Source organism: Mya arenaria, chromosome 8 (genome assembly GCF_026914265.1).
Source record: "Mya arenaria isolate MELC-2E11 chromosome 8, ASM2691426v1".
Taxonomy (NCBI): domain Eukaryota; kingdom Metazoa; phylum Mollusca; class Bivalvia; order Myida; family Myidae; genus Mya; species Mya arenaria.
Window position 1 is genome coordinate 53,659,336 of NC_069129.1, and position 26,549 is coordinate 53,685,884.

The following is a 26,549-nucleotide window of genomic DNA, read 5'->3' on the forward strand; positions in this document are numbered from 1 at the left end:
ATTCATCGACGAGGCGTCAATTCTCGTCGTACGTCAGATGAGATGGCCATTCTATCTTAAGAAGCGTCCCACTTTTCGAACTAAAGCTCTAGGTCAGTGTCACAAGTCAGCAATGAGTTGTTTTCGGCTACTCCCCGGGCAGTTTCTGAGTTGAAAGGCAGCTTGTACTATTTCGAATTTTTAGTTACAATTATTTCTTTCGATTTCATAGTTTTAACTTTTAAGTAATTTTTCATCGAAATATACTTTTTGCCTTTGGCCAATACGGAATTCCTGAACATGGGAATCTCCCAAAAGCCAATAGCCCGATCTGTCTCCTGGAACTTGTCGGAGACTGCTGAGCAGTTGCGATTGTTCGACACCAAGATCATTGAGCAAAGATGTTACTGTTTAAATTATAACAAATAGTTTTTACTTAACTAAACATCAATATACAGAACATATATATGTCTATGTCTATTATAACATACCACATATTTACATTTTTCAACCGACCTGTTTCTTTTTATAGATATGTGGTCGTTTATAATCATATTTTTATACGCAGATTTCGCGGAAATGTTCGAGCGTCCTAGATCTACATGTGTACGATGCAAGCTCAGATATGTGTTTTTATTTATTTTTATCAATCTTAAAATTTATGTTTATTGGAGGAGGGGTAAACGCAGTCGTGGAGAACATACTGATGGTTTAACTTTTTCACCATCACCGACCGATAATACCACCTGTGCCGTAAACAAAAAGTATTTTCACAAATGGACTGTTCTTATAATTATTGTTTTCCATGTATTTTAAGTCTAAATTAGATATAGCCACGGGTTATTTTTTCATAAACAAACCAAACCCTATAAGTTAATGCAAAGTATTATCTCCTTCTTAAAATATACCCACTAAATAATATGATCAACAATTGAATATGGGAACCACAGCACCAAATTGCCCTTACGTATCGCACACACACACAAATCACGCACGCACGCACACACACATATATATTTATAAAAAAACGAAATACACCACCACCACCACCACCACCACCACCTCCACACTCCCACCCCACCCCAGTGAGCCCATGTTCCGTTGACCGTTCCCAGGAGTTAACCCAAACGTTTATCAATACATGGAGATATTTTGATGCGTATGTAGCCTGCCTTTATAGTTGTGTGACGTTGTGTGTGTCTCGTGTTCAGTGCCTCTAATCAGGGTCTTCGTTATACTGTTCGCTACTGGGCTTGTCCGTGTATGTTCCATTGTAATTCAACAAAATAGTATGGAAATAAATGAACATGTATGTGTTTTGAAAATTCTTGAATATGCAAGCTAGCAGGACCATTGTCATCAATCCACAATGTAGGTGCAAACTGAAACGACCATAGTCATCAAATCATACTGTATATGCAAGCAAGTAAGGACTATTGCGGTCCTATTACATTACAGTTGCAAGCTAGCAGGACCACTGCGATCAAATCACATTGAAGATGCAAGCTAGCAGGACCATTGCCGTCATATTACATAGCGGTTGCAAGCTAGCAGAACCATTGCCGTCATATTACATAGCGGTTGCAAGCTAGCAGAACCATTGCCGTCATATTATATAGCGGTTGCAAGCTAGCAGAACCATTGCCGTCATATTACATAGCGGTTGCAAGCTAGCAGGACCATTGCCGTCATATTATATAGCGGTTGCAAGCTAGCAGGACCATTGCCATCGAATCACATTGTAGATGAAAGCTAACGGGACCATTGCAGTCATATAACATTACAGTTGCAAGCTAGAAGGACATTTGCGGTCAAATCATGTTATAGATGCATGCTGCGGTCAAATCATGTTGTTGATGCTAGCTTGCAGAACTATTGCGGTCAAATCATGTTGAAGATGCAAGCTAGCAGGATCACTGCGGTCAAATAACATTGTAGTTGCACCCTAGCAGGACTATTGTGCTCAAACACATGTTGAAGATGCAAGCTAGCAGGACCATTGTGGTCAAATCATGTTGTAGATGCAAGCTAGCAGGACCACTGTGGTCAAATCATTTTGTAGTTGCAAGCTAGTAGGACTATTGTGGTCAAATCATGTTGAAGATGCAAGCTAGCAGGACCATTGTGGTCAAATTATGTTTTAGATGCAAGCTAGCATGACCATTGTGGTCAAATCATGTTGTAGATGAAAGCTAGCAGGACCATTGTGGTCAAATCATATTGAAGATGCAACTTAGCATTACCAGTGTGGTCAAATCATGTTGTAGATGCAAGCTAGCAGGACCATTGTGGTCAAATCATGTTGAAGATGCAAGCTAGCAGGACCATTGTGGTCAAATCATGTTGAAGATGCAAGCTAGCAGGACCATTGTGGTCAAATCATGTTGAAGATGCAAGCTAGCAGGACCATTGTGGTCAAATCATGTTGTAGATGCAAGCTAGCAGGACCATTGTGGTCAAATCATGTTGTAAATGCAAGCTAGCAGGACCATTGTGGTCAAATCATATTGAAGATGCAACTTAGCATTACCAATGTGGTCAAATCATGTTGTAGATGCAAGCTAGCAGGACCATTGTGGTCAAATCATGTTGTAGATGCAAGCTAGCAGGACCATTGTGGTCAATCCATAATGTTGATGCAAACTTGCAGGACTATTGTAGTCAAGTCATGTTGATGCAAGCTAACAGAACCATTGTGGTCAAGTCATGTTGTAGATGCAAGCTAGCAGAACCATTGTGATCAAATCATAATGTTGATGCAAACTTGCAGGACCATTGCCATCATATAACATTACAGTTGCATGCTAGCAGGACCATTGCCATCAAATCACATTGTCGATGCAAGCTAGCAGGACCATTGCCAGCAAATAACAACAAATCAAAGTAAATAACTTAAAAGACAAACTGTTTATTACTCTCTTGAAGTTCAAGCAATGCTCTTTGTATCTAAAAAAGTTTACAATCAGTTTTACATGTAAGTCATTTATTTCTATAACATATAGGTTTTTCTTCGAAGCACTAACAGGTTCATTTATTTCACTTCTTAACCCTATTATTTTGAACAATAAAACACATGATTTTGACAGAGTTGTAAATCATCATAGATTGTACCTGGTGTATCATACCAAGTATGTGAATTACATCATTTGAACACATAGATCCATTATGATAGATGGCGTTACTATAGGTACCGTCTGACACTGAGATTATGTGAGCTACATGTATCGAACAATAGAAAACAAGAGGACCAAGAAGGCCCTATATCGCTTACCTGATTGGACATGGGTTTTAAAGTTATTAATCAGACAACATACTGGATGTTTTAAGCCTGTATGTTGCAATTAGTGAAACTATAATAGGTCCTGTTTTTAAACAATATTATAAAAACATGTTGTTGTTTTCTTGTAAAGGTCTATAACGTACAATATTTAAGCTGGAGTTATATAACTTGTCACAAAAGAGTATATTGTTAATGTGAATAAGTTCATGAAGTTTGAAGTTGATATCTTCAATGATTGTAAAATCATATTTTAACATGATTTCTGTTGCTATATGCATAAATATTCTTTACATATTTGAAAACACTAAATTCGCAATGACCATAACATTAGTCATCCAAAAAAATATTCTGCTTATAATACAGAAGTCATACATTTCCTGCCACATCTAAATATAAATTAAATAAATAATTAAAAACACAGTTAGTAGATGAATAAAATCTGCATCAAATAATTAAATATTGAAATGTAGATCATCACTGTTCGTTCACAAAAACAACATAAAGAAAATGGTACAATAAATTAACTAAATTTAGAAACATTCAATCAAACAAAATATCATTTGGTGTTGCTTTAGCCCGTACATGGAACCAAGCCGTACTTGCTACAAGAAATAATGCAACAATGCCGTACTTGTAACAAGCAGGATTATGCCATAGAGCCCTTACTTTCCACGAACATAAACAGTTCATGTGTGACATCTATGTTTAACAGGTATTCATTAAAAATATTATCACAGAGACAAAGACACTAAACATACATTTTATGAGCTAAGGGAAAATCCAAAGGTTACGGCACCATTTCAATAAGTTATCTTGAGTTAGGGACAGGAGCAACGCCATAAATGTCCTTATAGTATTTTTTTTGAAGCACAGTTTATGCTATAGATGATGTTACACTTGGGAATTCTTGAGCCTTACAATCTTCATTGAAATGGTGCCCAGGACCCATTAATAATACTTAAGGAGTATTTTCCTAACTTAAGTCGATTCTCTAATTAAATTAGCAGTATAATTGGTCATATGTTATTTTTTCCTTGGTTATTTCTAATTTCTAAAATGCATTGACTTAAGATATTGACATTAGTTAGGAAATAGCATTTAAGATGTATTATTAATATTCACTCCTAAGTAATAAAACATCCACTCATAAGTAAGTTAATATATTCCAAGTACATTGTAAAATGTTCAAATTATTCACAGACAAATATGCATGTAAAAGAGTACCGTTTATATATATTCTATAATGTGTTTTTTTATAATTCACAAAATCATTTCTAAAATGTTTTTATTTGGCATAGATCTTCGACAGATAATAGAAAATACTTTCTGTAGTAATTAAATAACTATTTTGGCCACGAATATTATCTTTAAATACTGAATTAAAATGAGAAATGTCATAAAACTGTTTTGCATGAAAGATATCAAAAACATGGTAACAGTTTTGAGGAAACAAAAGTTTCGAATAAGGAAACAAATACCACTTTGTAGTTATGCATACAACATGTACACACCACAAATAAAACTAAGCCAAAAAAATAATTATGTTTCTTGTGGCCTGACAGACTGTATATTTATCACTGAGACGTGTTTTTCTTATGATTGTAAAAATTCTAAAATGCACACATATTTTTGTAGCCATTCTCAAAGATATTCTTAAATGTATTTCAGGCATAAAACATTTTTTTCTGAATAAAAACATGATGAATTTCATTAAGGGTATCAGTTCGAGATAAAAAAAGGTTTGATTTTGACAGAAAAAAATGCCAATTAACCAAACTTTTTTTTCAGCCTGCAACTAGAAACGTAATTATTTTTTAAAGGCCTGAATATGTTATAAAATGTAAATCAAAAGCTGTAAGATTGTATAACAAAAATACACAAATGTAAAACAAAATGCACTACTATAGTACAACACAACTTTTTTCTATTAAAAACAGAAACGGTACAACTTTCAGGGGTGACATCACACAGTTAATCCTGATCTTGATAATGCACTTAGTATAAGGGATTCAGACCCCAATTTATCAAAACTTCTTAAACTTAACAGGCTTAAGTTGCATATTTCAATTAGCTAAAACACATACTTAAATATAACATTAAATGGTTTGTGATTATTTTAAAGATAATTCCTATCTAAAGTATAAAAACTCTTAAAGAAGTTTATATAATGCAAATTATTGAAAAACAAAAATAATGAGTTTAGCTTAATCCTGCTATAAGGGACATAGAAAGATTCGAGAAATTAGGGCCAGGCCTCTAAAGCAGGGTTAAGGAGCTTGGAACCAAGTAAAAGAAAAACACTTAACAAATATAAATTAGTTTGAAATTGAATGCTCTCAACCTTCGTTTTAGGATTTATCCTGAACTATTTCACCCCTAAAAATTGCAAGCCATTGTTTGAATAAGGCAGGCATATCAAATTACACACCTCTCAGCCTCTCATTTAGTATAATAAATAGTACCTGAAAATAACGTCAAACACAGATCACACTTTACGTATACTGCCAACTACATAGTAGCCATAACTTATTGTTTATTTCTAGAAGATAAATAATTCGCAATGCCTAGTGCACCGCCCTGCCCGAACCTTACAAAATTGTCCCCTACTAGAGGGCCCATCGCAAAAAGGCCCAGTTCATGAACACACTGGTAGCTATATGGATCAATGTCAATGGGATTATGTTTGCTTTGAATTGGGTACTTCTTCAACACACCAATCTCACGTCCTTCGTGCGGCAAAAAGCTTAAATCTGGACGGGACCCAATTAGAATTCCTATGTGAGAAACATTGAGTGATGTAATATCGTCTGAGCCTTTCTTGTGTGGTTTAAGAAGCACGCTTTTGTCCTCTTTGATCTCAACAATGTCTTGCCTTGCCATGGCTTTATACAATGGATTTTGCTCGGTGCCTTTCATCAGGGAATGGATCTTATGGTATTCTGGATACATGTTCTTTGGTAGTTTCCGAAGGATTAAATTGGAGTCGTTAGCGTTTCTTCGAAATGCATGAACGATGGGCACTTGGCTCTGTAAAGCCATCAGAATAGCATCTGCAGCACTAAGCCCAGCCCCCACAACTAAGACCGGGTCGTGACTTTCAGATAGTTTGCTATGGTTTATCACAGATTCAAACTCATGTAATGAGTGACTAACAAATGAAAGTTTCTCTCCTAATGCACCTAGTTTATTAGGAATATCAAATGTTCCCGTGGCGATAACTACAAACAAGGCAGAAATACAGAATTCTTCTCGAGTAGCACTGTTGTCATGGCAACCAGGCACCATTCTGTACCCTCTGACCTCCCAGTGGTAGGGGTGTTTGGTCATGTTAGTGCAACAAGGCTCTATCTCGCCACTTTCATCATCAATACAGGCTCCTTTCTGCCTCTTGTACACTTTATGGACGGAAGTTACGATGTGGGAGTCATGGAAGTTGTCCTCCAGTTTTTTCTCCTTGACAAAGGACATGTAGTAATCACAGACGTCATTTATTGTTGCCCTCTCGGTCATTGGTTTTTCTTTGGATCTGGAAAACAGTGAATGGTCAACTTAACATAAATTTTGCCATTTTCCTTCGGCTGAATTCATTAAAATTAAAAAATCATTATTATTATTATTGTTATTATTTATCATTACTCAAATTATTATAAATATAGAACAAACATGTTCAATTTGAATCATTATTTTTAAAGCAGTATGAAGTTATATTCCAAATGGTATTTTTAATGAAGTACTAGTTTTGAGTACAGTAAGGGAGATAACTGTTATACTGGTCTCACAAGTAAAATTGTATTTACCTCCCCTGTTTTATAAGTTCGCATTCTACTATATGAATTTACATGAATAGTGTGAATTTTAATAACCAAGTGCAAGAAACAATAATTATTCTGATTCATTTAACTATTTTCAGAAAGAAACAGGAGAAATTCCTTCCCAAGCACATTATTTGCTTCAGACAATTAGAACTTGATATTAACAACAATTTAATCAACAGAGAATAGCTAGACTCGCTCAAATACTTGATCTTGAACTCACTGTTTGTTGTTCAACAGCCACTTGCCGAAGGGTAGACCGGGAAGCTCCATCCAGCTACTCAGGCTCAATGTCTGCATGGACCCCTCCATGTTCTAAAGGTAAGAAATAATCAATTACATCACAGTTTGATGAACATGTAATATAACCTCAAATGAGCTGTTTATAGCAACAACAGTGACCCTGAGTGAACACCAACACTTGTCCGTTAATTCAGGGCTTTTATTCAGTTGACCGAACGGGAAAAACTTGACACTTATTTAAGCTGGAGTGATGGGCCTTGCTTACATGTGCTTATTGGCGAAGCATGTATGCCAAGTTTCATTTGAATATCTTTTTTGTAGCGATGATATAATCAGGAAACCTCTTACCCTCAGTCTGATAAGCTTACCACTCGGATATCACCACCCATTTCCCACAATTATACACTGGGGAAGGGAGACAGGTTTATAGGAACACATATAGAAGTTTTAATGACAGACTTTGTACAGAAATATAATGCACCTAATAAATAATGTGTGGGACAATAATTATAGGTTATTTAACCTTGTTCTACACAATATGAAGATGTATTTGGGCGAGTACACAGCTACATGTATAGATTAGGTATAAAATAATAGCAATTATTCTATAACCACTAATTTCTTTTATTCCCAGCCATTATTTATTGATTGGGAACAACCAGAAAACCAAATAAGGTTTCTAATGGTTGGATGTCCGGTCAGAACTATCATGTATGTTAAAGTGACACTCTTATTCAAAATCAGTACATACAAGTGTATCATGAATTTTGAGTCATACACCTTTAACTACTTACTAAATAATGCATTTATGAAAAATATTAATTACTGATAACAGGATTGTATTTAATAGCTAAAAACGCAAAAATATTAAATGATTTGTGAGAGCTAAAAGATTGTGACAACAAGAAATATCTTTCAATATCACAAGGAAAGTATATTGAACATGAATGTTGAAATACAATTATAATTGTGTGAATAATGCACACTTAGGCCTTACAAAGATTGTATTAGTTTCAGGTAACCAAACCCTAATACAAAAATTTAAAAAATATATATAAAAAAACGGACCTCCTGCCATGAACACAATTTGATTTAAACATAAACTGACATTTTGACAGAGAATAAAGCTCCAAAGAAACAGCAAAATCAGAGTGCTATTTGCAAGAAATAGTGATATTTGCAAGAAATAATGCTATTTGCAAGAAAATGATCTTGACACAGATTATTTGGATTATTTTTTTAAATCCCTACCTACTCTACCTAATAATTTTGGGGATGTTACTCTAAACAAACAATATTTTTTGGCTTTATGAAAAAATAATTCCCAAAGCTGAGGCCACTCCTTGATTTAAAATAAAATGCCTATCAATAACAACAACATGTTACCATGTTCTCTACCACAAAACTAAACGACATGACGTGGGACCACGCTGATTTGAATATTCATAGCTAATTAACCAATAAAGAGATTTACCAATGTACAAATTTACAAGTCACATGGTAACAATGGACAAACATATAGCATGTGGACGTGGATTAAATAAATTCTTTGGACATGGATTAAAATACAAATCTTTGTTAAACAAAGTCTGTTTATAAATATCTAGCTTTCATGTTTGCCTTCCATTCAGCCTATCCAGTAATATACATAATAATATTAATATCACCACTGGATACATCTTAACTAAACACTCCCACAACAATATCCTTAAGTGCTTTTAGCTGGGTCTGTATGTTATAATGTATCATTGTGACATTTTAATCCTATTTTAAGAAGCTCAGTTCAATGTCTAAAAGAAGAATTAAGGCGGATATTATTAACGACTTTCCATTTAATTTAAAACCAGACACAACAGTCTGTCACATGTAAGACTTGGGTAACATTTCTTTTACAAAATCCTTGTCATTGAGACAAAATTAGAAAACTGAATAATGTATTCTAATCACTGATAGCAGAACATTAAGAACATTGAAATCTTATGTATCTTAAATATACAAGCAAGCCTCAAGTTGTAAATTTTCAAAATTTCATTTTGCACTCCTATAGATCTTAAAGTTAATTCAATTGAAACTTGTTGGACATCTCCATTCACAATTCCTAATTAAAGTTCCATCCATTTTTTAGTTGTTTAAATGCATATTGTCAAAAAGAAAATGTACCAATATTCATTTGCTTATATTTTATAATACATTTTATATCATGAATGTCATAATGATAAAATGTTATAAGGGAATGGTGGCGGGCCCATTGGAAAGGGAAAAATAGCTTTGTTTTGGCAAAAAACTAACGTGATTCTTATAATGTTCAATTTGTTTCCAAACCTTTTATTCAACATTTAACCTATCAATATATTCATGAATGGCACACTACTGCTTCATTTGCTAAATGCTTAGAGGTCAATGCTCCTAAAAATAAAAGGTCGAAACCCCCCCCCCCCCCCCAACTTACTTTTGATGTGATGTCATTAAAGGAAAGCATTGAAAATGTGCATACTAAATAGGGACGTTTTATAAATTCAGCCTTGTGAATCATCAAATTAGCATTAATGTTAATGTTATAAATAAAATATCACATTCATAGTTATTCATTGCAAAATTTATTGAACACTTCATCAAATGATGACATTGACACTGGATTACTTCACAGCAGACACCAACGCTATGACAAAAAAATGACTTATTTTTTTTCAATTTACATACAGATAGAATTAAATTGGTCTCATTTTCAATCAAACATCCCCTCACCTGCCAAGAGCCCCCAGGCCTGGATTTCCCAAGGACCATATGGTCGATTTTGTGTTGAGGCTCATAGCGCCACTCAAGGAGGGAGGGGTTGTCCTCCCCAAGGTCAGCATCTGGGTGGGTGAGTGCGTCAAACAGCACAGCCACTGGGTTACTTGAACGCCCGTCCAGGCCTTCACATAGGGGCTCAAGGTTCTGAAAAACACATTGAGTGAAGTTAAACCAACGTTTGAGCTTATGCTAAAAATTGTGAAAATATAACCTTATTACAATACATTCAGCAATATGGTTTATGGGAGTGTGAGGCAAACCTAGTCTAAAATAATAGACGTTTTATACGGGATTCTTATAAGAAATCGTTAAAAAAAATCGTCAACATACAATTATTTGGACTAGAGGCAAACCAAGATCCCAAAATCAGAAAATCTCAATCCCAACAGGACTCATTTTACGATCATACATGCCATATTTTCTGGAGACCATTCAGGGGGATTTGTTCAAAAGGCTGAAAATTCAGGGGGATTTTGGTTGTATTCAGGGGGATTTTTTAGCAGGTCTAATTTGGCGAAATTTTAAAGTATTTTTAGACGCAAGTACGAAAAAATGTATTCACATATAGTTTGCTTTGAAAACCTCTTAACTTTTTCATTATACAGAATTATTTTATTTCATGATTTATCATATTCTTATGATACACTGTCATGTCATACTGTAATGCACTTGCAGAACAAAATATGTCATTGGAAAAATATGTTTTCGAGACAATTAAATTAAATTTACCTTCCTCCAAAGTCTTTTAAAAAATTGTGCTTAATTCTATCAGCTTTGATGACTTTCAGACAAAAAGAGAATAGAATAAATATTATTAATTTCTTCCTTCCAAAATAGCAATATTTCTTTGCCTTTGATAATTACTACAAATTAATTGATCACTTGTTGTAAAAGTTTCCTTTTGGCATTGTGGAGTTGTTTCTTTACATTCAGTTTCACTCACATACTGTGGTTTCACTTTGTCATTATTGCCTGATGTAAAATTTCTAAAAAAAAAAAAAAAAAAAAAAAAAAAAAAAAAAAAATTCTTAATTCCGGGGGATTTTTATCTCCCGCCGGGAGACCGGGGGTTGGATCGAAATTCCGGGGGATTTTTCCCCCCGCCGGGGGATATGGCATGTATGTACGATATAAACAAAACTTTTACATAAGCTATTTTAAATTGTATATAAATTTGTTTACACTATATAAAAGTGCATTCCCTTATTGAATATTATTGGCAAGATTCCAAAGAAAAATCAAGCACAAAAATGTGATTAAGTATGTCAACTTCTTGCTTTTCAGCACTTAATATTCAAGTACATTTTTAGCTTGAGAGTTTGTTTTCTTTGAAATATTGACAAAATGTTTCTATCAATACATTTTATGTTAAGTACATTTTTAAAAAACAGTATTTGAATCATACTTTGCTGCTATGTGGTAAAATAGAGATTATAATTTGACTTAAGTTAAGTATTTTTTGTAATATCAAGGCCAAATATGTTGGTCTCTGTGACCCATGTAAACCAAAATAGCCTGGGCTGAGAATAGCTGAAACCTAATATTATTCCCTCTCTCCTTAACCACTTTACATATGAAATATTTATATCTTATATATATAGCATGTAAAGTTTTGCGGAATACATAAAATAAAGTGCTTGGCCGGTATTCATAAAACATCTTAAGTCATTTCCTTACTTAAGTCAATTTCCTAAGTTAAGTTATATCACTGATCATAATATGATATAATAACTTGATATTATCTAATATACCATATCTTCATTAATTTTATTGAATTAAGATGCTTTAAAAAACAAACAATCTTATACATTTCTTTAATATGACTATGAAAATGTTATGAAATCAACTTAAGTTAAGAAATTACTTAAGATGTTAATTGGATACCACCCCAGATAACTCCATATCTATCAAAGACATTCTCTTGACCAGAGTGATGATGCTATGCATACCACATTTATAAGTTATTTTAGATTTATCATTATCAACCCACTGATAAATGAGAACGAACAAAGATGAATACTTGGAAATTAGTAGCTAGGTGGGTCATAATCTGGTGACATCCATGTCAAATTTGATTCTGACAGATTGCAATAAAAAGGTCAAGAGTGCTTGAAAGTGAAAGGTCGGGGCGCTATCTAACTAAGGCACTTTATTAAGATAGAAATGCCTCGTTAAATCATAGCAACTTGTTATCACCTTACACTTTGTTTACAAAAAGATAGTTGAGCTGATTACAAATATGTGCTTTTTCATTTTTGAATATTTAAATAACCTGCAAAATAAGCAGTATAGTAAGATATCAAATATTTAAGGTCTTCATTAAATAGACTCAGAGGGACACCTTATTAGATTTGAAATTTAAAACTGTTTTTGACAGGTAAATAAAAGTGCCTGTTTACTGTTCAACAAAAAAAATACAACACCTAGTGATGCAACACAAAATTAAAATACGCAGTTTGGAATGAATTGCAGTTTCTATACAATAAATAAAAATGATTATTATTATTACTCCTTTTTGACATCACAATATTACATTTGCCGCGAATCCTGTTAAGTCATCCTGACATTTGATATCTAGTTGCAGGTACAGATAGATCATATACATTTCTTCAGTAGCAGAAGAGCTATGTGATATCTTTGTGGCCCTGACATAGATCAGTAAAGTTTGCAATATCATGAGTGTCCCATAAACTTAGATCTGGAGACAGATTAAAATACACACTGTGTTATAATTATCATTCTGCTCAAGATAAAATGGGGGGGGGGGGCTGTACTTTTTATTTCAATATAGGAGAAAAAAAGTAAAATACGCCCAAAATGCAACATTTCAAAGAATTTCTTGTGGGAGTCCCCAAACCACCCTGCCAGCATTTTAACCCAAATGAATTTCGGTTCTTGGGTACGGGCGCAAGTCAAAAACCTAACACCCCTTAGTCATGCGGCAGCTCACATCAAATTCTGGATCCGCCCCTAATATAAGGGTCAGAGTTAGGTTATGTATGTAATTATACCCAAAAAATATTTCACCATTTTATACTTATACTGCCACCTATGGTTAAAGGGGTTAAAAACAGTAGCCCCACAAGAGCATCATCACCTATCAACGTGTGTAATTAGTTGCATGGGAATAGTTTAAATGTTATGGAGTGAAAGGCTGTGTTTGCATGTCTCAGCCGCCACCACCTAACTTGACCTTAGATATCAGCTCTTTCACAATTCTCTCAGCAATTTTTTTTTTACATTTAAACACAAAAAAGCACAACAATTAACAAAACAAACGAGCTAACAACATATCGTTACTTATCTCATACCTTCTGAAATCATGAAAAGAAAATTTTGCCAGTTAAATCAGTTCTGCATACCGGTAAATAATAATAAATCAAGTACATAGAATTTGGTTGGCAGTTTCAAAAGCACAAAGGGATTTGTATTGTTCAGCAACTGTTTTATTTTTGTTCTTTTCAACTTTGTAGTTAATTTCGTTGAAACCCAAATGCAAAGTTGCCCTTCATCAGTCCCTACCTGTTCAACGAGGGAGACATTTCTATCCAGGTCCTGGAGTCTTGCATTGAGAATGGAGTTGGGGTGGGGCTTCCCGGTATAGTAGGGCCGGTAGCCGGAGAGAAGGTAGGACAGGCTGATGCCTGATGGTCCATTGCCTGGAAAATGAGAGGGGGATGAAGAATAATGTGAGATTTACATTACCACCATGATTAGGAACACCTTAGCCATTTTCTATCAAAAACAACCTTGAATGTATATGGACGGTTTATAATGTCAGAAGTCTTTACGTTTAACTACTGTAGGCTGTAAGTACTGTAGATTGCATAGTTTTTTCAATTTAGCACTAATAAACTTAATGACTTCACTCTTGGGAATCTTAATCATTCATGCAATAATAGACTTCACTGGCAATCACTTTAAACTTAGATATACAAACACAATATAATTTATTAATACATTCATTTAAAATTATACGAACAAATTCCACTGATGTACCAGCATTCATCCGAGGTTGTTTTGATGGAAAATAGCCGGAGGAGTTCCAAATGTACCACCATGAAATGTTATAAAGATTCCCAGCAATTGAGCCAGAATCATTCAGAAAGTAGACCAGACAGACTCATGATCTGATGTCCAATGCACCGCTGTCTAAAAATAACGCGACCTGGGTTCAATTCCTGGCCTGGGCGCATGTGAGTTTGGTAAGTAGTCACCAAGAAGGACAAGTCGGTCCAACGAGAGTGACTTAAAGTATAAATTATCATAACTTTCTTCACAATCATTGTAAAATATATAATGTTTAAACTAAAAATAGAGAAATGTAGCTATTTTGTTAACAAAGTCTTCTGCTGATGTTAGATGTGTAACTCTTTACTCTAGTGCACTATAGTACGTTACATAACACTGATATTGTGATTTTGGGGGGCTTAAATGAATATGGATTGAAGTGGCAACTTTTAGGACATTATGGCTTTATGCTAATGAATTATGATATAGGTAAATAAGCTCAAAAATATGTCAGCTTATACTCAGTTTTTTGGGTAGAAACCAGTTTTGGTGTCTGCAGAAAGCTCCAAAGCCAGGAATTAACCATGACACCTTATATCATTTGTGGATAATAATAATCTTTGGCAGTTAATATTTAATCCATAAATCTCTGTTTAAGGTATACTGTACTTGCACTAACAGGCCACATGACTTTAATTTAAGACTTATCTGTAATAGCTTAAAGTCTTTTTTCAGTACATTATGAATGGAATTGAGAAAACCTTGTACACATAGGACTGAAAAGAAAAACAAACAGACTTAGCTGTTAGCTAAGTGAACATAGGTAATGTTAAACATGTGTAAGCAGTCACTCTTATGGCATACTAGTAAAGCAAAGAATGGCTTTCTATTAATAGTACACAAACTCTCCATCAGGGTGCTTCAGGAAAGGGACAGGGTGCTGCAGGAAAGAGACAGGGTGCTGTAGGAAAGGGACAGGGTGCTGCAGAAAAGGAACAGGGTGCTGCGGAAAAGAGACAGGGTGCTGCAGAAAAGAGACAGGGTGCTGCAGAAAAGATACAGGGTGCTGCAGAAAAGATACAGGGTGCTGCAGAAAAGAGACAGGGTGCTGCAGAGAGAGACAGGGTGCTGCCGAAAAGATACAGGGTGCTGCAGAAAAGATACAGGGTGCTGCGGAAAAGGGACTAAGGGTGAAAAGGGAACATTGTGTTGAGTTGGAAAGAATTTGAACAGTATTAACCTGACAGAAAATATACGGAATAGTGCTATTAGGTTTCAACTGCCAAATAATATTAATTTGTCAAGTTTTGTATGAATCTATATTTATATAAGAAGTTTTAATCAAGTCAAAAGAAAAGATATTTTTTTATCTTCAGCATTTAATAACATAAAAGCAAAGGGGTGCTTCCAAAAAAGGTGCAGCACCCTCCCTTAGCTCTTTAGCTAAAACCCATTGGAAATGGAATATAAACCAGGCCAAATTCAGTTACCCGGTAATAAGATTTACTTTTAAGACTTCAACCTTTTACATATATACTGTTTTCTGACACTATCAAGTATAAGTCCTTCAACTTGTAGTCTTAAACCAACAGACCCAATGCTGACCAATAAGTGACCATGTCAAACCTAAAGTTTGACAGTTCAGTCATGAATGGATCATGACCGTATCAGCTGATCTTGATTCTGGCCTTGATCATGTAACATGCAAAGAATGATAATATATCTGCCTCTGTAAGCATGTCAATGACATCTTGAACCCTTATACATGTAAACCTGGCAATTAGATAGTGAATCTAAGGAAGTATCTCCCCTGAATAAACAAAACAATTGATAAATGGGTATATTAGGGTTAAAGTTGTTTCAAAGCATAGATTTTAGCATCCTCGGTACCCCAGTGTATCATAACCCAAATGATATCATATAGGTTATGATACATATAGGTTATGATATGCTGGGGTGCCGAGGATGAGATTTTTGGTCTGAACTAGGCATTCTAAATTCACATTATTTCTCAAATAATGACATATAAGGTAAACTTGAACAATTTTAGAGGGGTCACATGGTGGCTGCCCCACAATCCTAATCCACTATTGGCTACAATGTTATCATCAAGGCTATAGCTAAGCTAATTACACCAGCTGTTTGCTTCAAAGCTTGATTTTTTAAATAACCTATGTGTACCCAGCAGCTTGCTTTTTTGAATAATTCTGTACCCAATCCTTTTAAAGGCTTTGATTACAAACAGAACATTAAATACTATTGCTGAAATATGATATATTCTCAAATGATTTTCTTTCAATTCTATACAATTGTTTCGAACATTGAACTTTATTGCTTGAAGTATGATATATTCTCAAATGATTTTCATTCAATTCTATATAATTGTAATCAATTATTCATCTCTCATCAAACAAAATTAATATGAAACTATTTCATTCATTGCAAACTGTTGATCAAATACAATACCTGTGAATTAAATTACTCTTGGCAATTCGAATGGATTTCACTGTTCTAATGAAATGAAATACAGCTACATTGTGCTCAATACAATTCAGATTTGCTTGAATAATCATGACGATTATTAATACATTATATATCATATTTGCCAATTATTATATTTCAATATCGGTATTATAAATATTGACTGTATCACAAGGTATCATTTATCCGAACATTTTTAAAATATGGCAAAGGGGAATCATTTGTAGGCCATGACATAAATAAGGCCAAAAAACATAAAAATGGTTTGGTTAGGGTTACATCCTTTTCGAAAATAGGAAGGGTAGGTAGGCTTTTTTTATTATTAAGCTTTATATAAGAACATTATTTTCATCATTGGAGAATGGTGTTAAAGTAATCTTCTGTATTAAGCGTTCTATGTTTTAAACTAAAAACAAATCATTTACAAGAGTTAATGATAAACTGTAATAGCTGAAAAAATCAATTTAATTTCTCGTGATGAATTGCTATCGCTCAAATCAAATTTTAAATAGACACCTAGCTTATCATAATCACGGACCTATGGTTTATAGGTCCGTGTCATAATGTATTATCACTACTCAATATTAAAATAGTAACTCATATTTACTTTGTCACTGTTTGTCGTCACTTATATGAGCCAACCGGGTATAAACTTTTTTACAATACAGTTAAAAGATCATTTGCATATTTTTTTACCATTATAGAATATTCTATTCAAAAACATCGTTGAAGTATGATCAAGTCATAAATCAGTAGAAGATTTAAAAGCGATACTACAGGAATTCAGTAATTGGGCCATATATAGCCTGTTCCAAAAGATAAATGTGGAACATGTCCTAGTTTAAATTTCAGAACATTTTATCTGAATAGAAAAAAAGCTGTTAAAGCTGCACTCTCACAGATGGACAGTTTTGATTTTTTTTTAGTTTTTGTCTCAGAATCAGCTGATGTTCAGGTATCAATGTCTTCAATTCAGTTATATAAGAAGACTCACAGTTAAACAGATCTCTAGTGTTTGGAAAACCGCCGAAAGATTCATTTTACTTAAAGTATTAGCAACACTTTCAGCCATAAAAGTTCAATTTTCTAACATGAATATGAAATACTGTGATTTCATCTTCTGTCAGATCTCTTGGATGACTGGTCTCCAAAGGTTTACCCAAAAATTTGCTTATTAGAGGACAGAATTATTTTTTTATCAAATAGTCAATCTCTGAGAGAGCTGCTTTAAGTGTCCAAGGTTTCCACTAAAAAAAGATAATGCCTACTAAATGGTTCAGTCAAGGGAAAATAAGCAATAATTATTATGGTACATAATTTGGAACAAATGTATAATTGCAAGAATTCATGCGAATACCACTGACTTAGTTGACCAAAATAAGATCAAGTTACCTGTATGATTTAATTAAGAACTTAAGCGGTCGTGTTCATCAATTATTAAATCAGAATCTGCCTGTAAATTCAATTAGTTGAGATGTTCGCTTTAACAGAACTAAACACTAAGATGAATAAAAATTAAGAATGAAAACTAAAGTCTCAAGGCTCCATCAGCAGTGTTAGCGGACAAATTCGGATTCAGTTTATTTTTAAATTTTATAGTCACTTTGAAGCCACGTTGCACCAGGCTAATGCAGACTTAATAAGACTTTATAATTAGTATAGAAAAATTGACTGTTTCTGAAAATGACTCTAATAGATATGTAAGAACATAAAAATCGTTATTCATAGAGTGAAAGTATTCAACAAATGTTTTTTTTATATAATACCCAGTAATTTCTCTAGGTAAAAAAGTAAAGTACCATTTTCTCTGTGACAAATATACACAGAACATTTTCTATGGTGCCACTCAAGTATTTATTTATTCCTTTAATTCAGTTCAATTTGACCGCACACACACACATATGCACATGCACGAGCATGCACACACGTTTTTTACTTTTTAATATTTTTTCTTTAACAACTGACTATTAAAATGGAAGGGTCAGGGCCTATTTTGTATATAGGGTATGGTTATCTGAAGAAAATGTTGTTTTTAGGACTTATGAAAAAAATGTTTAATTTGGTGTGGGAGTAAGAGTAAACGAATACTAGATTGGATACCAGAATCTGTACTAGCTTTTGTTTGAAAATGTTCATATATATGTAATCAAAAGATATATATAAAACAAATTATATTGAGTATTATGTATTTGTTAGTCTTCGATTTGATTTTGGCAATCGAAAGGAAAACGAGCCGACATGCAGCCGAGGCAGCCAGCTCCATTTGCGATAGATCATCAAAATTGGTCTCAAACAAATATTGGGTGTTTGTTGGTGCAATCGTTAGAATTGAACAAAGTTTTGAACAGAACATTAAAAAAATCCTTGATAGTCATTGGCCCACACAAAAATGCAATCACCAATGACAAAACGAGAGTTTTCTGTATGAAACTATTTATAATGACTTACCGGGTAGTCTAACCATTAATCTTAAATCATGAAAAAAAATAATTGCAGATTTGAAAAAACAGAAGTCGACCATAACTAAATCAGGCTTTTAATTGGACAAATTGACAAATGTACGGTATGCAATGTCGATGAAACACTGATGTTATTGATGTTGTCATTGTTCAAACAGTCAAATTTATTCCACATTCGATTGTCTTAGAAGCATTATTTTAAGCTTTGTATTTGGATTATCTCTAATTTTTTGGCAAATAATGAGTATAAATATAAACATTGAATATTTTAGAACTATGGTACATCACTGTATGGAAACATTTGGTCAGTGAAAGGATAATAGAAGTCCATATTACTTCACTATAAACTGAGCGGCTGTTTTCATACATTGACAAAGCCCAAATCTAAAATGTTCAATCCATAAATGAAATGAAACAGGGTTTATAAAGTATACCATTCAAATATATATGCAATACATAACACTGTAATGATAAAAATATTATCACAGGCTTTAAAGGCAAATCAGCTGTAACTCCATATAAAATTAAAAGGCGTTACAACAGTCTTGTGCTCAGCCCTCGAATAGTGCCTTCGTGTCCACTTACCTATCACTAGAACATCCGTACATTGTTTATTATTACTACACTTGGTTGGCATGGTTTTTGGTAAGGATTTCGTAGAAATCAAGAGCAGTAACTCTGTATCCTTAACAACTAGGTGATGTCCCTTGCCTCAGGAGAGATAACTGTTCTCAGTAACACCGGAGCATCGCTGTGCCCCCTTTGAAGACAATCCTTTTCTTCATGACAAATGATTCTCCACTAAATACCTGAAAATATTGTTTAATTAATTCTAAAAGCTCATTTATAATTTATCAGATCTTCGGAGCAAAATATTTGTATTGTGATCATTCTAAATTGTTTAACCAAATGGCAAGCACGCTGCTGTAGAAAAGCATAATTTCTCTTATCATACATAAAGTTTTATTAACTCCAGGTATTTGATTTTTGCTAAGTATTTGTTTACAAATCCATTATCTAAAATTAATTATCTCTGGATTTTATTGTGAATTTATATCAAATATACTAGTAACAGAATGATGTCTATACAGAGATACATTCTGTTAGTTCCAACTTCCAATTTATTCTTGGCAGCAAATTGTTAATTGTTGCTAAAATCAATATTATATTGACAAGAAATAGTATCCATGTTGGCAGAATTCTGTGCAGAAAATGATATTTATATTTCATACTTGTTGCTAATTACTTACATTTGCCTTCTGTATATTATTTTCCTCTTAATCCCTTGTGAATAAACAGTATATTAACAGATATTGTATAATGAATTCATCAACTTTAAACCCCCCAACTGTGTGCAAAATCCACCAGAACACCATGCTTATAAACATTCATCCATGTCCTGAAAAATAACCTCAAATATCCTACCTCTTACAATAGTATTTATAGTATTTTACATTGCTGTAGATGTGGCTAGAAGGTTCAATATAGCATGATTATTCATGAGTAACTGGAGCGAGTAGCCAGTCATTCATAAATACTGTGACCAACTCTAGTTCTATACAATGGTGACCAGTGAAAAAAGTGGATTAAAGCACACTCAAAAGTTCTTTTTATTTCAGATACAAATTGTGTCATGTCATATTTCATAAAACTATGATGCAATAATAATAATAATAATAATAATAATAATAATAATAATAATAATAATAATAATAATAATAATAATAATAATAATATTAATAATAATAATAATAATAATAATAATAATAATGATATTAATAATAATAATATAATATAATAATATGATAAGAATATGATAATGATAAGAATATGATAATGTATTTAATTAACTTACTACTTTATACAACATTTTTTTAACTGTCTTTAGACTGACATAATATTATGGAGCAAAGCCTCTTCAAAATAGGATTAAACTGGACATAATTATTTAAAGTTATTTAAAAGATTTTGTTGTTCAGATGTTATATAGTACAGACTTTTTTGATATTCATATATCAATGGAAAAAATTAAGCAGTAAATGGATATTTACACATTTTCAAAAACTTACATAAAAGTAACAAAAAACTCCTAAGTACTTATGAACTCATAACCACATTACACTGGTATACATTATGCTGAATAATATTAGCTTAATGGGAGTAATTTAGCCTAGTGTAATAATAGGAATTTAGAAGAATTATGGCTTTTGATGCGGTTGAAATTGCTAATATATACAGATGGGTTATGATTGAATCAAATGAACCACTTCAGTAGCAGCTCACTATCAGCATTTCTGAATTAGTCCCTAAGGGTCATTCTCCCAAAGTAGCATACTCCAGATATTCTTAATTTGTTTTATTTTAAAATGCTTTCAGAACAGGTTACTTTTTGGCAAATCAACTTACATTTATACCTAGATTTGCCCTTTGTGGTTTTGGTTGCTACTTAACAAATACTGACATGGGCAGCCGCCTTAAACTGACCTCTGGGTGAGTCTGACAGCATGGACACTGAAACTGACCTCTGGGTGAATCAGACTCTGACCCCCATAAACTAAAACTAACCTCTAGGTGAGTCTGACGGCATGGACACTGAAACTGACCGCTAGGTGAGTCTGACTGCATGGACACTAAAACTGACCTCAGGGTGAGTTTGACGGTATGGACACTTAAACTGACTGGTGGGTGAGTCTGACAGCATGGAAACTTAAACTGACCCGGTGGGTGAGTCTGACAACATGGACACCAAAACTGACCAATGGGTGAGTCTGACGGCATTACCAAAACTGACCAATGGGTGAGTCTGACTGCATGGACACCTAAACCGACAGGTGGGTGAGTCTGTCGGCATGGACACTTAAACTGACCTCTAGGTGAGTCTGACGGCATGGACCCGTAAACTGACCACTGGGCGAGTCTGACGGCATGGACACATAAACTGACCGGTGGGTGAGTCTGTCGGCATGGACACTTAAACTGACCTCTAGGTGAGTCTGACAGCATTGACACTAAAACTGACCTCTAAGTGAGTCTGATGTCATCGAAACTAAAACTGAATTCTAAGTGAGTCAGGCTTAATTGACCTATATGAATGCATGAACACTGAGTGAGATGAATGAAGATGGAAACTAGAACTGACCTAGATGAATGCATGAAACTAAAACCTATGTCATTATAATATAACCTGTCCTTAGAGACCAAAACGAATTTCAAACTGACATCGGGTCACTGCAAGAAACGATGAAGGTTTCTGGAATCTTCTAATGGTTGACATCTTGCTGGCACTCTTCTATTGAGACTCTGAAAAGCAACAACCATATATATTTCTCTTCCATACCTTTCCATACAGGAGAGGAAGAAAACTTGTAATATTAAAGGGACTGTACACCAGATTGGCACCAAAAAAACTTTTTTTTCTTTAATGAATCTCAAGACAAGTATTTAATAAAATGATTTACTCTTTGATATCATAATTGTAAAAATAATACCAAAATCTAAAAAATAAATTTGAGTCGGAGACCGGGTTTGAACCGTTGTCGCCAAAATTGCAGACCAGTGTTGTAACCACTGGCCTATCAAGGCTTACCCTAAACAGCTGGAATATTTAAGCTATATTCCTGACTTGGTAATGTCACGTGAAAAAATTGACTAGCCAATCACACATAATGAATGAATTCTACTAGGTAGACATACCTAGTATTTTTGTTAATGGAAAAATGCGAAAAAACTGTGAAAAATAAATTAATTGTAAACTATGTGGTACTTCAGTTAGTAAGTTTCAACACATCGATACCAAGTTTTTATCAGTTTTTGACAATTTTCTTTTTTTTCGCTATTTCATCATACGGAGTACAGCCCCTTTAAGAGTGTATAACCACCATTTCTTGCCATCAAATAAGTATACGGCATTTGGTTATCTTTTACACCAACAATACCACATTTTCAAGATGCATAACTCCATAAGTATTCCAGCCAGAGTAATCAGACTTTTTCTTGGCAGCTTTTAATTAATATGAGAGTAAAAACTAAGAATATATGGGTAAAATCTAAATGATTAAGATTCATTTGTTACCTTATAATGTACAATCTATTATTACAAAATTCTTACCTATTAAAATTCAATTGAACATGCAAATCATTCAGATATGTCCGTGCATTTTCCAGTAACATTACAATCAATCACGAATCACAAAAACCAGTGATAAATGCACAAGTGCAGATCTTAGTCAGTACAATAAAAACATGCATTCATCACATGGCTCTTACACATCCATATATATTTCAGGAACCAAAATAAAATCTTATTGATTAAGTATTCTCTGAATATCCATCCTGCAGGTCATAATCCAGCACATCAAAGAAGCCAATGGGGACAATTAATAAATTAACACTGAGCTGATCAATCAATACAAGCTATTCTGGACATACATCTATAACAATCATTTGATCATGGACGGACCCATTCTTCTATCAACATGCATTAAAGCTGCTCTCTCACAGATTGACATTTTTTTTTAATTTGTTTTGTTCCTGTCTCAGAATCAGCTAATTTTGGTATTAATGCTTTCAATTCAGTCATATAAGACTACTCAAAATATGACAGGCCTTTAATAATTGTTTTGAAAACTGCTGAATATTCCAATTTAACTTAAAAGTGTTAAAAACACTATTTGCTATAAACATCCATTGCAAAAATAAATATGAAATCTGCGATCTAATCATTTGTCTGTAATTTTGTATCACTGGTTTCTAGATATTTACACAGAAAAATGGCTCTTTCAAAGACAAAAATTAAAAAAGTTGTCAAATCCGTCAATCTGTTGCGAGTGCAACTTTAAACATAACCATATAAGCCTTAAGACATACATACAACCATTATTTTGTACTGAAAGAAAATGGAAATGTTATGACCAATAAAATTTTTTTATTATAATAATATAAACCTAATAAATATTATCACCCATGAACAATTATCTTTCTTATCTTGTTGTTTGTTTCTTGGCTCATAGCTAAAAGCTAAAAGTACATATATTTATTGATCGCTTAGCTCTCCTGGACTTTTATTTAGAACATGTGCTATTAAATAGAGCTACCAATCATACAGTTGTATGTTTCCCATGGATGAGAGTGAAATGGTTGTAACTGTCATTAAATACAGACACAGTTAGAACCTTTTTTTCTCCAACCCCAGATAGTAGATCCAATAATTTAACCATGCTAGAAATTCTTATCTTGCCCACGGGCGAAGATAAAATGCCTGTATGGAACTCCTTTTTAATGGTCATCACATTGTAATTACCTCCCTTGTTGAAGACTGTCGTCTGTAGCATCGTGGAAACCATGTCTTGTGGCAATATTTAGAACGATAAATAATTATTTCTCGCTTCAAATGTCACCATAAAACAGTGTTCACGCACCTTTTAAGAAATAATGCTTCACTTTCCTTAGAACTATTTAAAGAGCGATCTGAGTATTAACATAAGCTGAATCACTACGTGCATATCCATGACAACCACGTATTATTGTATATCCATACACAATTTTTTCACTAAGCACAAAAGAGTTCCAGCTAAAAATACATTTTTACTTAATTCTGTTTAACTGAGGTGGGAGAAAAAGCATCTACCATAGCCGTTCGTGTAAGATAGGTTCATCCCGACCCTCGCGCAGGGTGTTTTGCAGAAACTCGGTAAACCTCGTTCCGCAAAATACCCTACGCATGGGTCGGAATGAACCTATCTTACACTCTCGGCCATGGAAGATACTTATAATCTCTCCCCGCTCAGTTTGCATTATAAATCAGAATTGTCGGTGATAATAAATAATATAGGAATTTTCATGCAAATTTTATTGAAATTGTTAATATCATCTTGTATTTAATCCAGTGCACAAAAGCTATTTACGTTTTATTCACATTCCTAATGTATTTTGTTACTAAAAATATGAATAAAATTAATCTACCAGTACTTATGAAGAGTTTTGCTGTCAGACCAATAATTCTAAATACAGTTTGATAATAAAACTTCAGTTGCTTGACTTCATGCCCAGAACCACATTCCTGTTATATTTCATGAGACTAGGACAAATGCTTTCAGGTATGCCACAAACTTGCCACATTTATCACTTCAGTCAAGGGCTATCACTCTGCTCCAACTGAAATAATTTGGATGAAAAATCGCAAACCAGTGCAAAACACAATGCACAGTAAAATATCTATAAATTTTATTCTCTGCTTGTGGTTTAAAGTAATAATATCATGCAGAAATGATCAAATTTGGAAATATCAAGGGCTATAACTCCAAAGCTAATGGTTATTTCAGGCAGGCTAACAAACTTAAGCCTATACATATATTGCAGACAAATTTGGTAAAGACTGGATTAGAAATGTTTCAGTTATAAGGGAGTTTGTGTATACAAGGTGATTTTTGTTCAAATTCCAACAATGCAAGAGTCATCATTGATAGGCTATTATCACACTCCGATTTAATTATGCAACTTGGCAGTGTACTGAAAGCTGTAAAGATATTAATATATTATATGCCCTTTAACATTGTCTTCACAATTGTTAAATATTGGATAAGAAATGCTCAAGTAACATAGAAGACAAAGTGAAAATGGTAAAGTTTTGACAATGTAAGACTCATTACTCCTGAGAGTATCATGCTATCTGGCTGTTTTGCCTAGGCCCCCCCAAAAAATATGTTTGTTTAGGGTAACCTTCCCAAAATTTCTAGGTAGGGTAGGTAGGGATTTTTTAAAATTTTATTTCTCTTTTTTTGGTCAAAATCTGTCGTACGTCCATACTGCACAACCAATCAAAACACGTATAACAAAAAAATACCGATCTGAGCGCTTTACAATATCTCGGCAAGCGTCCAATTCGCATTTATCTGCCATTCCTAACGAATATTTTTTTTCTCAGAAACGGTAAATAATAGTTAGGGTCGGCGCATTTTTATAGGTAGGGTCGGGTTACCCGAAACGGAAATATTTTTTTTTAGGCCCTATTAACATTGTGACCAAGTTTGGCAATCTCATAAATGATTTAATTAGAGAGGCTCAAGTTAGAGAGTGGAAAAAAACGTGTGACGCCACATACTACATCAATGCTGATCCTGTAATACATGATCGCTATCACAGCTATATGATAGATCTATGTTGCTCTAAATATGTGTGTCCTGCTGCTGATAATACAGGTGACAAACAAGTTAACAAACAGCGTAGCGTAACTGTTTTGTGGTGCTAATGGTAACCTGTGCGAATTTTGTTATTCTAAAGATTTTAACATTTTTATCAATTCTTAAGTCTAACAAAAACAATCGAAGTGAAAACACTTTAGAATTATTAAAAATCTCTGACACAGCAGAGCGTAATAAGTCAGGAGCGGTTCCAATGATCAGGAGCGGGCTGTTGGGTTCTTAAACAACCTCATAAATTCAATACAAAATATTCGTTCATTTCATAAAACCATATAACCATTTATAATAGGTC

At 33.8% G+C, this 26,549-nt stretch overlaps 1 protein-coding gene across 3 annotated transcripts; it reads right to left on the reverse strand.

Moving 5' to 3' along the window:
- Positions 1-2,978: 2,978 nt before the first annotated feature.
- LOC128245097 (oxidative stress-induced growth inhibitor 2-like) lies at positions 2,979-23,246 on the reverse strand. 3 transcript variants are annotated; one of them, XM_052963314.1, is made up of 7 exons: positions 23,167-23,246; positions 22,243-22,358; positions 19,644-19,867; positions 13,630-13,766; positions 10,060-10,251; positions 7,295-7,386; positions 2,979-6,785 (listed from the first exon to the last, which is right to left on the reverse strand). In XM_052963314.1, exons 3-7 carry the CDS (start codon positions 19,693-19,695, stop codon positions 5,786-5,788), a joined length of 1,473 nt encoding a protein of 490 aa, XP_052819274.1. In that variant the 5' UTR covers positions 19,696-19,867; positions 22,243-22,358; positions 23,167-23,246; the 3' UTR covers positions 2,979-5,785. The 3 variants fall into 3 exon arrangements, with proteins under 3 accessions (XP_052819274.1, XP_052819273.1, XP_052819275.1); XM_052963313.1 differs by lacking the exons at positions 22,243-22,358; positions 23,167-23,246 and adding an exon at positions 20,309-20,702; XM_052963315.1 differs by lacking the exons at positions 22,243-22,358; positions 23,167-23,246 and adding an exon at positions 20,148-20,166.
- Between the last annotated feature and the right edge of the window lie 3,303 nt (positions 23,247-26,549).

What these genes read in the sequence shown, in the direction of transcription:
- LOC128245097 (XM_052963314.1), bottom strand. Translation starts at nt 19,695, where the DNA reads ATGCCAACCAAGTGTAGTAATAATAAACAATGTACGGATGTTCTAGTG. An exon ending in GGCCTGGGGGCTCTTGGCAG is followed by an intron (nt 7,387 to 10,059) that starts GTGAGGGGATGT and finishes TCTTACCTTTAG; the next exon opens with AACATGGAGGGGTCCATGCA. An exon ending in TGGCTGTTGAACAACAAACA is followed by an intron (nt 6,786 to 7,294) that starts GTGAGTTCAAGA and finishes ACTGTTTTCCAG; the next exon opens with ATCCAAAGAAAAACCAATGA.